The 17,260-nt window shown below is 39.0% G+C and overlaps 1 protein-coding gene across 3 annotated transcripts in view; it reads right to left on the bottom strand.

The window, feature by feature from the left end:
- Positions 1-3,303: 3,303 nt before the first annotated feature.
- CBFB (core-binding factor subunit beta) overlaps positions 3,304-17,260 on the bottom strand; it is a 62,825-nt gene continuing 48,868 nt past the window's right edge. For all 3 annotated transcript variants that reach the window (XM_006268164.4, XM_019499208.2, XM_006268163.4), the window contains one exon: positions 3,304-5,333. In XM_006268164.4, coding sequence (XP_006268226.1) covers positions 5,311-5,333 — 23 coding nt within the window. In that variant the 3' untranslated portion in view covers positions 3,304-5,310. The remainder of the gene's footprint in view (positions 5,334-17,260) is intronic.

Raw genomic sequence — 17,260 nt, 5'->3', positions numbered from 1 at the left:
TTAGCCCAATCTTGTGCTTTGACCCCACCCACCTTAAGCTTGTACTAACGCCATTTCTGTTAAATTTTTGCCCAGAAGATCTCCAGCTCATTGCCTGCATATACCAGCAGTCTCCAACACAGACTAAAGAAAAAGGGAAAGTACTAAAGCACATCTCTCTAGTCAAGTATTTTTTAAGATTATCATTTAAGGTGGGATCTGAACCAATCACATCCTTATCTAGTTTGTAGCACATACTAAGTTAAAATGTCCCAACAATGAACAAGCAAGCTGTAATAGGTTTACTGTTTTAACCAGGTCTTCAAAAATGTTTTTCAAACCCCTCCTAAACAAACACCTGACTTGACAAGTGAAATGCCAAATTTATTCTGAAAAGCAGCACAAGCTAAAGCATGGTCTATGTTAATTAGTGCATTATTTTTTACCTACTACTCTAGCAGACATCAAGTTTTTCTCTAAAGATCTAATTTCCCATTAAAATCAACTTGATAAATTTAGAGACAGGGTTATACTCATACATATTTCTAATCACCAACACTAAAAAGCCAACAAAGTTTAAGCAATGATATTCACACATTGAGTTGAGTCAGGTTAGTATTTTACAGATGGAAACTGAAGCACAGGAAAGGGTAAACAACTTGCCCAAGGTTAACAGCTTATACATGGCAGTGGCAAGGACACAAGCTGCTTCCATTAAGTGAAAGACTTGAATTTTACTTATTATACTACTGGTTTTCACTCAGTGGTTTGAGGACCCCTGGGGGACCGCAGACTACACCCAAGGGGTCTGTGAAAGATGATTATGTTTAATTAAATGTATGTGAATACCCACACTTACAATTCAAAGGGGTACCGCACCTCCATTCAAAATTTTTGGGGGTCTACAAATGAAAAAAGTTGAAAACTACTGCATTTTACCATGATAACTACCTGCCCAAATTCAATGGCTAGTTTAATGAGTTTGAAAATTCTGAACCAACATTAACATTTTATTTTAAACAAAGATTTAAAATAATGTATGTGCTCAAATATAAGATGATTCTAATGATAAGTCAGTCCCTCGTGATTAGATTCTATATATGGAAAGTTTAGGAATTTGGTAATTTTCCAGGTAAAGAATCTAATGAACAGAGGTCTTGCATTTGTCCCATTGCTACATCAGGGAAAATAATTATGGAGGATCAGGTAGCCCCTATGCCCTCTGGCCTTCCAACTTCTTCCCCCCCATCCTTACATAGTGCCAAACCCTGCTCTCCCTTCACACATGAAAGTGATGAGCAAATTTGAAAAAAAAAAAAAAAATCTTGAAATAAACATAACTGTAATAATTTGCACATAGTACCCATTGACTGTCCATCCAGAATTGATACATTTTACCTTTTTTTTGAAACTGCTGCAAGATTTAGCACAGGTACTCCATAAACACACTTTTAAGTAGCACTTTGGCACCTACTTACATATAGTACAAACTATGCATGATATTGGTTCAAAGCCCAGGGACTCATGATTTACTATATATATATATATATATATATATATATATATATATATATATATATATATATATATAGTTCAATGGGCTAAGCCCCAGCAGAGTCGAGAGCATTTCAGGCCATATGTAGACCCCACTGCTCAGCAATGTTCAGTCTGTATGTGTGTGTACTCCAGAAACCCTCCCCACAAAGGATCCATGGTGCTAACTGGGTGTTCTTGTCATGAGTTATGTGATCCTCCAAAAATTATATGCAGATGAAGCACACAGCTACCTGGTCCAGTTTCACCTCATAGTACGTGGGGCCACAATCATCATATGCAACAGGCTGGGAGGGATTCTGGATGAACTGTTTGGGGCCTCGTTTGGTGATGTTTGCCCAATATTTAAGGATGGTAAAGAAACATGAATAATTGGAAATGGGAAAGAAAGATGCAGCTCAGGTGTAGGAGTGAAGAAGTCAAAATCTATTCAATGTAGTGGCTCACCATGACTTGAAAGAGTTAATGCTGAGAGGAACTATGCTCAACGTGCACTACTATACATCTTATTCAAATGGGCTGAACTAACCTAGCCATATGGTAGGTTCCCATCAGCATATTAAATGCAGCAATTAAGGCACCAAGGGGAGGATTGTTAGGGCTGGCTCTGGCCTTCCCTATGCCGGCCTGCGGAAGAAACACCTGCCCATTTTTTTTTCTTAAGGCTCCCTCCTCCCCCTCCAAAAAAATAGTTCCCATCAGCATGTTTGTGCAATACAGGCCATGTACTTTGTAGTCATGCTTAGCATTGGCTGCATTTCATCAAGGTCATAGTTGGTTATGAAGAATGTGTGCATCTGGAATCAGGCTCCTCAGTCACCTGAGGACCCATCGAGCCTGACAGACACCATCCTTGACTCCGAGGGACTGCTGCTGACAGTTGGTTACTATTACTGAGCACATGGTGCTTTAGCAAAAGTTCAAACATAGACAGTGTATTTAATGAAGTTTCCTCGAATATGAATGTAGGACAAGGGATTTTTTTCCCAATGCTGATTAGGGATGAAACCTAATTTTGTATTCAAGCAAATACAATTAATTCAGAGCTTCATTTACATAAAAGGAAATTTTGAAAATTTGGGAGTAAAATCTTGCCTTTTATCTTTATTCCTTTTCTAATGCTCTCATTTTCTATTTGGACTTCAAGCTGAAGTTTTTAGGGGGGGCGGGGGAATCCTGTATGTGACCTGGGGTAGCATCATCATCAAATGTTCAATGTTTATGGTTTTTCAGCTGAAAAATGTTTTTCTTTTTCTTTAAAAAACACGTAACATTTAGCTTCCAAAATCTCCCAATCCTGTAAATTGAAGGGTTTTTTTAGAGCAACATTGCTTATACTGAAACATGCATACAAACAAAATTTCCTACAGAAGTACATGACTTTTTGCTGCTCTAACACATTGTTTTAAAAAAGCATTACTTTAAATTATACTACAAATCAATGGCTAAGTCTTACAAGCTAAACTACATGCAAAAAACAAGTTTAAAGGAGGTAATAACAATTTTCAATTCACCAACACTGACTGTGTTCCTTTACTATTACTACAAGTACTTTAGAATAGCCATTAATATTTTGAATATTCAAAGTAAAAGGGAATTTTAGGACTGGTTTAAATGACCACTGGATGTCACTGTTGCTTTAAAAAAAATTAACACCAAGACCTCAAATGATAGCAATTTGGAAACAGTACCCACCATTCAGTTAATCTCTAACAAACATTTGTGTGCTAGTGTGGATTACCAGAATTGTCAGAAATAAATTTACAGCCATTTGTTTTCACTACACAAGAAGTTTATTATGAAAGTAAGTTAAACATACAACACAAAAGTAGCAAAAGCAATCCTGTAGCTTAAGGCAACTCTTAGAGGAGATGAATTCAAGAAAGATGATGCAACTTCTGTTTAAATAGAAATTATGAAAAATATCAAATTGCATCAATAACTTAAAACGCACTTTAAAAAGTCTGCTCTAACCAGAAGAGGGTAAGGGCTTGTGATCTTAATGCCAGCATTAAGATATAGTAAGCAGCACAATGCTAAATGATGATAGGGAAAGTTCAGTATTTACACAGAGTAATGTTAGTATCTGATAGCATAATTTTCTGTGTACTTATGGTTTAAAAAACACAATCCAAAACAATTAGGAAAATTATGTAAAATAAATATTCAGCCTACTGCATCAAAATTACACAGAATGCAGAAAGGAACCAGGATAGTGCTAGGACTGTATGTATGTTACAGAAACTTCCTAGAAAAAAAAGGTTATTTGGGGAAGGGGGAAAAAAAACACCTGGGAAGGCCGAAAGCCACAATGAAGCTGATCTTCAGATTACCCATAGCTAAATCAATGCATCCAAATATTTTCACCTGATGTTCCCACAGACTCCTTTTCAAAATTGTTTACCAAACAGCTGTAGCATTTTAATATTAAGCAATTATTTCACATGACAAAATTAAAACAACTGAAAGTTAGAAAATAGATGCAAACAAAACCAAATGGCAGTACTTTTCAAACTGTTATGTTAGTAATGAAGTTAATGGAAATTAGGAGTAAGCCCTTTACAAAGTCATTCATTCACACAAGTAAATTAATTTCAAATCTTACCCTGGTGGAAAACATTACTGTGTAACTTTGCTTTATTTGTAGAAGATTTAATAAAAAAAAAAGTGGGTTATATGCACAATGAATTTTTCTGTACACAACCACTGATCTCTTTCATCATTCAGCATGATTTTACAAAAAGCATAAAGTATAAAATACATTTAAAGCAGCTATCTTAAACATGATTTAATACACATATTTGCAGCTGATCACTTTGTCCCCAGTTTAACATGCTGTCAAATTTAATCATAAAGTTGCAATATTCCATTTTAGAACTATTAAAAAAAAAATCCCTGAATAAAACAGAAGCCAGCCTGCAACTTCCTGAAAGTTTCAGTAGAGTACTATATACAGGGGCAGATTAACCCCCAAACTCATTTTGCACTGAAATAAAACCTAGAATAGGTCCTGGGACAGAATGTACTAGGACATAAAAATATATATATTTTTTAAAATTAACATTTAAAAATATGGAACCAATGAGTTGTTAGCAGTTAAAAGAATACTGCAACTTGAACAATCAAAAACAAATGTTAGAAAATTGATTGACAGCTCTGTGCTACTGGGCTTAACTTGTTAATAATGTAAAAAAAAGTCATCAGTCTTTAAAAAGTCTTGCAAATCCACAAAAAAAAGAGAACTGCAAAAAAGATAAGAATGCATATCTAAAAGCAGGAGCACAATAATGACAAATGAAACTTCCAAAAGCCCATATAAAAAAAATCAAGTTTGGAATGCATTGGCTTCCAGCAATTTACAAAAAACAAAACAAATTGTAATCTGCAATATCTTGACCTATTTTTAAGTGACAATTTATTACAGTTGAGAAAAATGGTTTTATAGCTGCATAAGTTTCCATTTCACTAAGACAGTGCCAACAAAAATAAGTTTGCATAGAAAAACAAAATCTCAAATTGCCACTGGCTACATGCTTAAAATGGGAAATGCAGGTATTGTAACATAAACATAGTGCAAACCATGGCAGTTCATGATGTTTGTGACTGCCGCCGGTCAGGAAATAGACCATAGTATACCGAGTTATCACAGTTTCTGGTCTTTTATTCAATCCTTTGCCAAGTATAAGCAATGCATATGCACAGACTCATGGCATGTCTGCTGCTGCTGTTGATTAACGTAGTTTGAGGTCATCACCACTTCCTAGGTTAGATCCAGGACTAGGGTCTTGCTGTCTTCTTGCCTGTGTTAACAAACATGTGTTTAGAATAATACATATGATTTGGGAACAGCACATTTAACAATTCAACTAAAGCAATAAAACCATGCAATTCCAAGGCAAAAAGGTCAACACTTCAAACAGTATTAGATCAAGCATATTTAATGTTCCAAAATACCCCTCTGTACCTACCCCCACTTTATGCTTGCAGAAGGGGAACTGACAAAAGCCTCCCAAGATAGCTGCAGAAGCTGAGTTCTCTGACTTTCTGGCTTCCCCTCCCCAGTTCTGGAGCCATCACAGCAGCCTCCAGGCACTCAATTTCTCCCCCATGGATTTGGAGTTGGCAATTCAGAATTTCCCAGCTATCTGGTTTCCAGAGCTGGCAAGTTTTGTCCAGGCTTTGCACCTCTCTTGCAGCTGGGCTGGAAGGCTTGTCAAGTTCAGTTTCTGCCAACTGACTGGAGCCTTCCAGGAGAGCAGCAGGGAAGCTAAAAATTCTGCCTTGGTTCTCCCAAAACAGAATTCTTCTCAAAACCCTTTCCTGTTGAACAATTGTCTAAGGACTTGTTGGATGGGAGCCCTATGCTGTAAGTATATAGTATAGCAGCACAGTCTACACAAAAAGGCAGAAATATATTGTCATTATTCCTAAATAAATCCACCTGAAACATGTTAGACTGACAGACATTTAACACAACCTATTTTTTGTAGTGAAGAACTTCAATACATATAATGAAATAATAATATACTCATTAACGTTATACCTACAGTTTTTTTGTTCATTTGTTTTTACCCTCAAACTAATCTCAGTTTTGGCCACTTTCAAACCATAAACAAAAACAGCTTGCTCACATGGAAAAATATTACTGAAGAGAAAAAAAGAAAAAAAAAAAACAATAAATGAAGATGCAGTAATTAGGTGAAGTATCCTATTTTCTCAGGTGTGTCCTCAAGATCATACTGGTTATACGTTTTCATTTATGTTAATAAAAAAGCAAATTAAGAACCAAGTGCTTTATTATGCAAAAATTATGTAGATGCAGGTGTGACAAAAAAGTCTATGGATTAAGTCTGTATTTATAATCTTAACTACAAATTATAAACATCCCAACAAAAGCCAGAGTTTGGGGGGCGGGGGGGGGTTGGGTTGTTTTTTTAAAAGGGCGAGAGTCTGAAAGCCAAAACTTTTTATTTTTTTTAGTGTCAATGTAAAAAGAAAAACTCCCATAACACAGGTGTGTCCTCTCCAACCATGAAATATGTCATAGCTAATCTAAGTGCAAGCCTTAGAAACACTGCCACTTAATCAGGAATGTTACAACTGTACACTGTCTTAAAACTAAAGGTGCATTGATATATCAGTCCATATTGGATGGGCACCGATAAAAGGAAAACTGACATTATCGGCAATCAGCTTTTTTTGGCTGGTGTAGCCAATAATGTCACTGATTAATGCTGTGTGCATACACACAGCTGCATGGGGCCAGGAATGCAGCCCGACAGCTTGGAGAGCAGCCTCCTGCATGGTGGGTGGGTGGGTGGCAGGGGGGAGCAGATTGAGGTCCCCAAAGTGAGGGAGGGAGTGGGGCAGGAGCAGGTACTACCCAGTTGGGGTGGGATGTTGGGACAGAGCTGCATGCAGCTCGTCTAGGGGGCACAGGGTGGGGAGTGGGGGATGGCTCCCCCTGCTGCATGCACCCTCATGCAAGGCATGGGGGGCATGTGCCCCCCAGATTTCTGCACAGGGCAAGGGTGGGCTGCCTGCTGCGGGATCAGGGCCAGGAGCTGTGCTGGCCTCTTCCCAGTAAGGGGGCTGGGCTATGGCAGATTCTGGGGTGGCTATTGACACCCCATAGCCCCCTCCCAGTGTTACTGATGCCTGCACCACCCCCACCCACCCTGAGCACAGCCCCAGCCAGTCCCCTGCCAGGAAAAGGCTGGCACAGCTCCTGACCCTGAAGTCTGCTGTCACCCTGTGCACAAATCCAGAGGACACACACCACATGGTGTGCACAGCAGCAGGGAGATGCCTGCTGTTACAAGGAGGTTGATGTTGTGAACAGTAAGGTGGTAAAACATTTTCTCCTTGTCGCTGCTGACATTACCACCTCTATCATGCAGGTCACAAACCTGAAAATTACTTTGACTGCTGCCTCTTCATACAGATAGGATGGATACAGATTCTAGCTACCACTTCTCATCTTTCTGAAGACTGCCAAGATCTTACCTATACATTTCTGCTGCCAAATGTTTTCATCTCAATTACTCTAACATTCTCCTCTCCGTCCTAACCAAAAATAAACATTACCTTGCTTCAGTACCACAAACTGTTCCTAAACCTCATTTCTGTTGTCTGTTGATTGGGATATGCAATTTCCCTGGATCCCTCACAAGTAGCTTCTTAGCCAATACTCCTCCTTTAAGCTTGTCCATGGTCACCCCCCCTCCCATGCTCTATGAACTCTGTTTCGCTTGTTATACTCTGTTATACTTGCTTACTGCTTTCACTTCATTGTTTGTTCCTCCTGCTACATCAATGCTGTTAACATTATCTACTCACTTGTCAGTCTCACACAATCACCACTGTGCCTTCTTTGAACACAGCCCACATGCACGATGCAACTTTTGTTTCAGCCACAAATGCCCCACCCCACCTGCTTTACATCTCCTGTGCCATAATCAATTTAGTTGACTTATACAACAACTGTGCACAAGTTCCTTATTTCCTTTCCCATAATTTCCTGTTTGTATGTCCTTGGATTCTGAGCTCCTTAGAGTAGGGCCCAACTTCTTGCATGTTTGATAACCACATCACACAGCACAGGTACTACCATAAATAATACAATATTTTATTATTATTATTATTATTATTATATTTCTCCTCCAAATACAGCCTTGATTTAACTCCAGTTAGAGATACATGGGACAAGTCTAGTTAATGGCCTTCCCCTTGTCCACCCCCCCCCCCCCCCGATTAACCCAAAATGACCATGCTTGTTCTCTACAGAGTTTCAGAGAGATCAATTCAGCTCAGGTTATTTTAAAAGGTTTACTTTTGCCTCCTGTTTTCCTAGTCTCAAGTCATGAAGGAGACATTACTGAGCTCCTAAAGCGCCCAAGGTATTAAGAGCTGCAGCCAACTTGACAAGATTGGCAATAACATAATGAAAATAATGCCTTTAACAATTATCAAGGCCTCTTGAGACAGGATATTTCTCATTCATTTCCCAGTGATCTACTAACTATCAACAATTCTCTAGTAAGTACAGAAAAATCTTTTTGTCAGCACACACTTAAAGCAACTGGCTTGTTCAATGTAAGGACTTTTTTAGAAGCTGTACTTATTTTTGTGGTGTCCAAAAAGTGTTTCACCATTTCATTTTTTTTCATTTTAAGTCATCTAATATTTTGGTATATTTTCTTCATGTCTGTACAATGCACAGCTCAGTAAGACTCTGGCCTTTTGGCACAAATACACTAATATGATATCACAGAGCAGATTCCCAGTGGTCCAAGTGATAATTGTTTCAGTGAAATCAATGCTGTACAGATTTACAGTTGTGGACTACAGAATTCACAGGACTTACACAAAGATCCTTCAAACCTTGATGAAAAAGGGAAGGAAGTGTAAGGCAGCAGCTGTATCTTCAATACCAGTGAAAGATTTAGTCAAACTGTGTTAAACAGCCTACTGCAATTTAACATAAAGACCCCAAAGCTTAACTTTGTGGTTACTTTTATAAAGTGACCTAAGTGTTCACTCCTCATTGTAGGCTTGATATGAGGCAACTAATAGTCCTATTTGGCATCTGATAAAGTGAGCTCTTGCTCACAAAAGCTTATGCACCTCCGATTCCGTTAGTCTAAGAAGCACCTTTATCTCGCCTTGAATTCAATTTACAAGTTGATATTCAATACAAATATTGAAATCAAAAGTCTGGTTTCCAGAACACTGATTAAAAATGACAATTATTGCACTTGTATCATATTTCTTCCGTGTTATACCTGCTGAGTTTACTAACAAAACAGGAAGTTTTCCTGGCATTAATGCTATAAACATTGCTGCAGAATATGAAGTTTGTTTTCTTCTATTTTGAAACTCCAATAAGCATAAATTTAATCTCAACTCCCAACCTTCAGACAAGCACTGCTAATTTATTCCCTTCTGAATGGAACTTTCTTTGCTGTCTCACTGCTTCCTTCTCCCTTTCTCTGAAACTCTTCCTGGCATCTGGCTCGCTGAACTCATGTTTAAGTACACTTTGTTACCTCATCTTAAAAAGAACTACCAACACAACCCACTACAAAAAGCCTATTTTCATTCAATATTAAAATAGTCAAGCATTACCTATATACATGGTAGGCTTTGGCTAAAATGTGTTCTGTACCTTCAGTATGTTGTCTCCTCTCTCTGCATCCCTCCCCAGTATTCTGTTTCTTCCTTCACCATCTAAGTAGCCTTATCTCTTCCCATTCTCTTCTGCTATCCTTATCTCTTCCCATTCTCTTCTGCTATACCGAGGACTCCCAAATTTATTTCTCCTCTTCCCTTTGACTTTTCTTAATCTGTTTAGTCCTGCATCTCCAACTGTTCTTCCAACATGATCAAGTAGATATGTAACAGTAGTTACTGCATCAAACTAAGCAAGCTAAAAGTTGGAATCCTTTTTCAAAACCCTCTCCTTGCAACTCTGTCATTATGAAGACTCCATTTTGTTCATTAAGTGAGCTTGTAACTTTATGATGTATTGAACTTCATCCAGGCAGGTAGCTCTATTCCATTTGGACTACATAATTACTCTTAAAAAAGCAGTTTCTTTTGCTTGTTTGCCTATTTTCTACCATCTCTTACCTCATACAGTTTCCTTTCTGGTTATCTGGCAGCCCGTATTAATAACAACACTTCATTCAATATGAACTCCCACTGCTACAAACGTGCTTGCTCAGTGTTCTGGATCACAGGGGGCAAGAAGGGGGAATTGTGCCCATGCAAGGGGTAGGGGAATCACATCTGTATACAGCAGCAGGAAGTGGTTGGGGGGGGTTCCATGTAGGGTAGAACCCAGTGGCCCGTGCCCTGCCTTGTGTGGCCCACGTGGCTTGTGGTCACCACTGATGCAGCCACCAGGAGCTTAGAAGTTGGACAACCCTGCCCTAAGCGTATTCTTATGTTTGAAAGCCCTTCTATTTCTGTTAAAGTAATCCAGATACTTCAAAACATCTTCCTTCAACACACTTTCCCCCCCCATCATGTCATTTAGACATAATCCACCGAATAACTGCTAAAAATTTGATCTGGTACAATCGTGTGTGCAAAAAAAATCACTATCTAATTTGGATTATATGCTATTTGAGGCTTGGACTAAGTAGCCTTTCTGCATTGTATCACTTACTTTTGGTGATACTCAAAACAAAGGAAATTATTCCTTTATGCTTCATGCTTATAAAATTGACAAGGACAGCCACCATCACTGAACTTTCAGAAAGCTTTCTGTGCAGACAATTAAATTAAAAAAATAGATTATAATCAATCATGCACAGTGCTAAAGATTTTAAATGCTGCATCTATTTGTTGCATCCAGGAAAACAAGTTTTGTAAACTACTTCCTCTGAATTACTACAGAAAATGTAAATTATTGCTTCCACATGAATTCATTAACCTTTAGTGACACTGACAGAAGTATATGAATTATTAGTTTTTATTAAACAAGGTTACAGTTCAATTTTCCCTAAAAGGAGAATATTGTGGCCCAAAGTTACTCTTCTCAACAGAACAGATGTTTTATAAACCTGGAAGGTACACCAACAGAAATATAGTATTACTAAGACTAAAAAGGTAACTATTAGGGGTGCACCAATAGAGATTTTGGAGGCCGATACCAATAGCTGATTTTTAAGGAGGCTTATTGGCCAATACCAATCTGATATCTGATACAGCTGCATGCAAATCTGTTGTGGTGAAAGGGGAGGGAGGAGGGAAGGGGCACGCAGATCAACGCCCCCTGTGGTGACAGAGCAGTGGGGCTGGGCCTGGGGTTGGTGCTGTCCAGTAGGGGCAGGGCAGGTGCAGGACAGAGCTACAACCCATCCTGGGGTTGTGGGGAGGGGGCTTTGGCTCTCGTCACTGCACGCCACTGGTCCGGGAGTGACTTGTTTGCTTATCTGGCAGCTCCTGCTGCTTGTCTGGAACAGCATGAAGGGAGGGGGCATGTGCCCCCAGATCTGCGTGGGACGGGGAGGGTGGAGGGGGTCATGCTCCCAGTGCTGCGGGTGCCCACTCTAAGCACAGTGCAGCACTGCCCATGGCCCCAGCTGCAGCCTGCCCGGCCCACCCTGTGCAGATTTGGGGGCACCCCCCCGGTGCCCTCCTGGACTAGTGGCAGGAGCAGCAGTGGGAGCTGCCAGATGAGCCGCTCCTGGACTGGCACCATCCCCCTCCCCATGCCTCCTGGATGAGCCATGGCTCTGTCCTGTGCCCGCCCTGCCCAGGCAGCACCTACCCCAGCCCCACTGCTCCCTCACCGGGGGAGGAGAGGAGGGGGCAATTGATCTGCACCCCCCCGCCCCTTCCCTCCCCTTTCACCACAACAGACTTACCAGCTACACACAGCTGTCTAAGCTGCTGGGCTCTGCTCCTTGCTGCCTGTGTGCTACGCTGCAGTTGCGCGCTGGCACAGGCATTTATCAGCCAAATTAATCGGCCACATCGGGCCAATTTCCGATATAGCCAATTTTCTTTATATCGGTGCTGATCCGATATCAGACTGATGTATCGGTGCACCTCAAGTAACTATTTTTCATTGTTATCTCTTGGACTTCAATTTTCAACTATCTATGGTTTAGAAAAAAACAAGGCTATGATTTACATTTAACAACTCACAAATTCTTATTTATCTTTATCTTATCTGATCTTCAGATCAATTTAGTTAATAAAATTTGGTCTTCACGTATTTCACACTGGACCAGTTAAAAAAAAAAGCAAAAAGTTGCTGGTATATTTTTACTTTAAAAGGGAAGGGACTCCTTCCTTCTGAAGGAGGGAAGGAGTCTCTCTTTCAGAAAACAAATCATTTACACAGTAATTTTACTGTCAAATCTCAATAAAGACTCCAAGCATATGGTTGTATTTATAATTTTTCTAAAGTGGCCTTTTCCTTCAAAATATATGATAGTATCTACACGATTTATGACATCATAGCTAGCTGCAGGTTTTTGCAGAAGCCACTGTGGAACAACTACCAGATCTGCCCTTTCAAGTAAGATATGAACAAAATGACAAATTATCCTCAAATGTCTTGAAAAGCATTCATATTACAGTATCTTACTGGTATACATGGACAAGGGTATAATTTTGTGTTCAGTGAGTGGTGATTTATGTATGCTATTTCCACATACTCCTTGGGTGAATCTGATATCTTTTATTAGACCCACCCAAATAGTTGGAAAATAATTATTAAACAAGCTTTCGGGTTCAAAAACCCTTCGTCAGGCTAAGGAGGTTTCTGCAGTTGGTGCGTGCTCTTCCTAGATGGAATGAAAAGTAAAGAAGCCAGCGGCTGGGCTGGTATGCATACAAGAGAGGTAGTCAGTGAAAATGTAGATTGAGGAGTCAATGGGTGAGAGACAGGTGGGGGGGGGGGGGGGGACTGAGAAGGGGGATGAAAGTGGAGAGATACCTGGGGAGTCAGATGTCAGGCAGGTTATAATGTGTCATAAATCCACTGTCTATATTTAGTTCATGATTTTTAGTATCCAGAAGGTTGATGAAGTGGAGTTCATAGGCTCGTCTCTGGGAAGTGTTTTGTAGGTTTCCTTTGAGGATCAGGACTGAGATTGGAGAGAGAGTGGTTTTCTTGTGAGAAATGTGCCCCCACAGGTAATTGGGTATTTCTGTCTTTGATAGATTTCTGGTGTGCGTTCATTCTGGTGCGCAGTTGTTGTTTGGTCTCTCCTACGTATTTTCCATCAGGGCATTTGGTGCATTGGATGAGGTATATTACATTTCTGGAGGTGCAGCTGTAAGATCCAGGAATGCTGATGGCTCTGTTGTCGGGTGTAGTAATAGTGGGGGTGATGGAGATGTGTCACAGGTAATTGGGTATTTCTGTATTACCGGTGGGGGCACATTTCTCGCAAGAAAACCACTCTCTCTCCAATCTCTCAGTCCTGATCCTCAAAGGAAACCTACAAAACACTTCCCAGAGACATGTCTATGAACTCCACTTCATCAACCTCCTGGATACTAAAAATCATGAACTAAATATAGACAGTGGATTTATGACACATTATAACCTGCCTGACATCTGACTCCCCAGGTATCTCTCCACTTTCATCCCCCTTCTCAGTGTGTCCCCCCGCCTGTCTCTTACCCATTGACTCCTCAATCTACATTTTCACTGACTACCTGTCTTGTATACATACCAGCCCAGCCGCTGGCTTCTTTACTTTTCATTCCATCCGGGAAGAGCACACACCAACTGCAGAAATTTCCTTAGCCTGACGAAGGGTTTTTGAACCCAAAAGCTTGCTTAATAATTATTTTCCAACTATCTGGGTTGGTCTAATAAAAGATATCAGATTCACCCAAGGAACCTTGTCTGCCTATGTCCTTAGACCAACACGGCTACAACCTACACTCCTATTTCCACATATTGAAATGACAGCTCAGTTTAAGAATCCCCAATTATTTGCTACGGCACTGTGTGTGCATGAATATATACATACACATAGACACATACACACGCATCATAATCCTGCCAAGTCACCACAGCTAATGATGAAATAACATTTTGCATCTTAAAGGATGTGAAAGACCCTTATCTCACTCACTCACTCACTCACACAGAGTAACTACTGAAATGCCTCTAGAATGGAGAATAGAAGCCAGCCAGTATGCAGGTGGCAAGCACACTACATTATACTGGACAAAAGTACAGGTATTTCTAGCCACAGGCACTAAGAAAATTACTTTCATAAAAAAGTATTATTGGATCATTAATATTCATAAGTAGAGGACAAATTCTGTTTCCTGTACGATACTGCATCTGGAAGAATCACAGAAAATACACTACAGGGAACCTCAATTTATTAATGCAGACATAAAAAAGTTTTAATTTACTTTACTTAGTTTTAAAGTTACGACTTGACAAATTCTCTGTATTTTGAACCTGATGCTTATAATATCTTCTGGCAATCTGCTGAATAATAAGCCGTAAAAAAAAAATTAAGCAAATATTTCTTAGTACTATCATCAAGATAAGCAGTGAGTTGAATTTCAGAATCACTTCAATAAAAGCTGCACCTACATTTTACAACGTGAAAATGTTGACTATTTCAGTGAGTCATGCACTAAAAATCATATGGGAAAAAGCGTTTGTTTATTGTAATACTGCATACTGCACTTTTCAGTATGATGTTGAATTTACATTTGGGGAAGAGATTCTTTGAAAATCCCAAGTTTAATATTCAGTGAATAACGCAAAAGACAGGAGAATTTTAATAGCTAAGTGACTTATTCAGAGCAACACAACACACATTATATCAGTATGAAGAATAGGTTATGAGAAAAGCTTCCACTGTCATCTCTGCAAGTACAGGCAGAACCTAGAGCACTAATATGTTTCTTAGAAGCTAAAGATTTATTATTTAAATTGGCAGGTTCACCAAATATCCTGAAATTAAATAGTTTATGTTATGCAAATAAAGGGAATTTCCAATACCCAAAAAACCTCATATACAGCTTTCAGCACACGAAACCATGCAAATCTTTTGCAATACGGAAGGAATTACAACTGGCAACAAGCCATCTAAAACCTAACTTTAGAGATGGCATGATGACTGACTGAAAAAAGTGTAGGAACTTATTTGTCAGAAAACATTTGAAAGCCGCCTTTTCATGCAAGTCTAGACTTATTTATAACTGGAGCACAGAACACTGCAAGGGGTGGGGAATGTACCAAGAATTAAGTCTTACAAAGCAAAATTGAAACAGAAAAAGAAGCATAGTTGATCAAAGATCAAACAAAGAGAGATTTGAAGTAAATTTTGCTGCTAGTCCTATATACCTTCACTCTGGCTGGGTGTGTCAGCAACTGAGTGAAGTCCCAAGGATATGCCAACTGGGAACAGTTAGGTAGGAGACTGGTACAGACTAACAATATCGGGGGGGTGTTCTTTTTTGCTGCTGCTGTAACTGTTAATTTGTTAAACTTTGGAAAACATTTGAGATTTTATTTGGAAAATATTCATTTTAGGTTTTAGGCCTGGTGGTTAATAATATGCACAATACTCATTTAAATGAGAAAAATAAGCTGTGCAATGGGAACTGGCAACCAAAATTTTGAGTTTGCACTTTAATTTTTTTTTTTTAAATCAGGTCTCATCTATTAGCTTGTATGATGCTCCTGAAATGCTCCAAATGTATAATTTTCCATGAAGAAATGCTGACAAGAGAAAAACCCTTTCTAAAATAAAAGGCAGAATCAAAAGAATGGCAAAATAACCACCCTTTCATGGGCAACTGTACTACTATTTGTAATTGCATTTTGGCAGCTGCATACATCTGTGATAGAGAAATCAGATATACTATATCCTTTGGCATCTGTCATCTATCATTTACTAAAGAAGCCAAAAAAACCCCCAAAACAAACTATGTTATAAACAATAAAAACATAAAAACAGGAATATTGGGATCCTTTTAGAAGATTTTTTTTTAAAGCCTTAAAAAAAAAGAAATCTCTTTGGGAACACAATGCTTATATCTGTCCAAAAGAACAAAACAAGAACTTTTTTTTAAACGTATAGTCACTGGGGCAGTGTTTTTTAAACATATAGTATGTCTTTCTCCACAGTCTTTTCCTGAAGAGACTAACACTAGCAAAGACAAATTTATTACACAGTCTCACATTATCAATATAAATTATAAAAAATGTTTTAAAAATAATGATCAACCCACATCACAGGAAGGAGACAAACATCATAAAAATAACAGTACCAATTAAAAGCTGTTCTCTAAAATGCCACTTAGCAAGATGTTTTGTAAATAGTGGACTATGGTTAAAAATGGGCCAGTTCTTCCATTTCAACCATCATTTACAGTATGGTATTGAAAGAGGAAAAATAGAAAAACAATAAAGAGAAGGGATGGGAAGGAAAACAAGCAGTCTTTCCAGAACTAGTGTAGAGCCTCCAAAGCTACACTGGCAAGAGTCAAAGCTTAGAGGGAAAAGCAGCTGTTTTGCCAGCATAATTAAACCCCCTCCCCAATCATTATACATGTATACAAAGTGACTTGTAAGCACCAATTGTCTACACAGGGAGTTTACTGACATAGCTAGGTTGGTTAAGTAATTTTTTTCACATGTCTGTGTGTGACAACTACACCAAGAAAACTTTGTATTGTACTCAGAGGTCTAACTCAATTTCTCCATTTCTGTAAACATACCTATTTTTCACTTAAGCCTGGAAGTAGAATGTCCTACGTTCACCCTCGGATGTGTCAGGTACCAATTTTACTATTTGACTAGTTAGTTTATTGGCCTCTCTCACTTGGTTCTACAGGAGTTTGGCAGTCTACACTTTCAATAGAACTTACATATTTTATGTTCTTTATCCCATATCTATTCCATACAGCATTCCCTCTAAGCTGCGCAGCATGTGCGGTCACACCTGGCAGCGCGGCTTGAGTGCGCCTGCATGGCCACCCACACCGCACACCTTAGAGGGAATGCTGATTCCACCATCTATTTTCAGTGCCAAATTCACTGGTTATCTTGCTAAACATAAACAACCCCAACATATTTAATACCCAAACATCCATAAAAATTCCATTCTTTCTACCAATTCTATTTTCTAGAAGTGTAGTTTTCGTCATTAAAAGCATACAAGTAGTTCAACTTCTAATAAATTACCTGTATTTTGTGGTTGTGTCCTTAGTGTAATAAAGATCT

The sequence above is a fragment of the Alligator mississippiensis genome, chromosome 10 (genome assembly GCF_030867095.1).
Source record: "Alligator mississippiensis isolate rAllMis1 chromosome 10, rAllMis1, whole genome shotgun sequence".
NCBI classification, from domain to species: Eukaryota; Metazoa; Chordata; order Crocodylia; family Alligatoridae; genus Alligator; species Alligator mississippiensis.
This window is presented reverse-complemented; position numbering and strand designations above follow the sequence as displayed.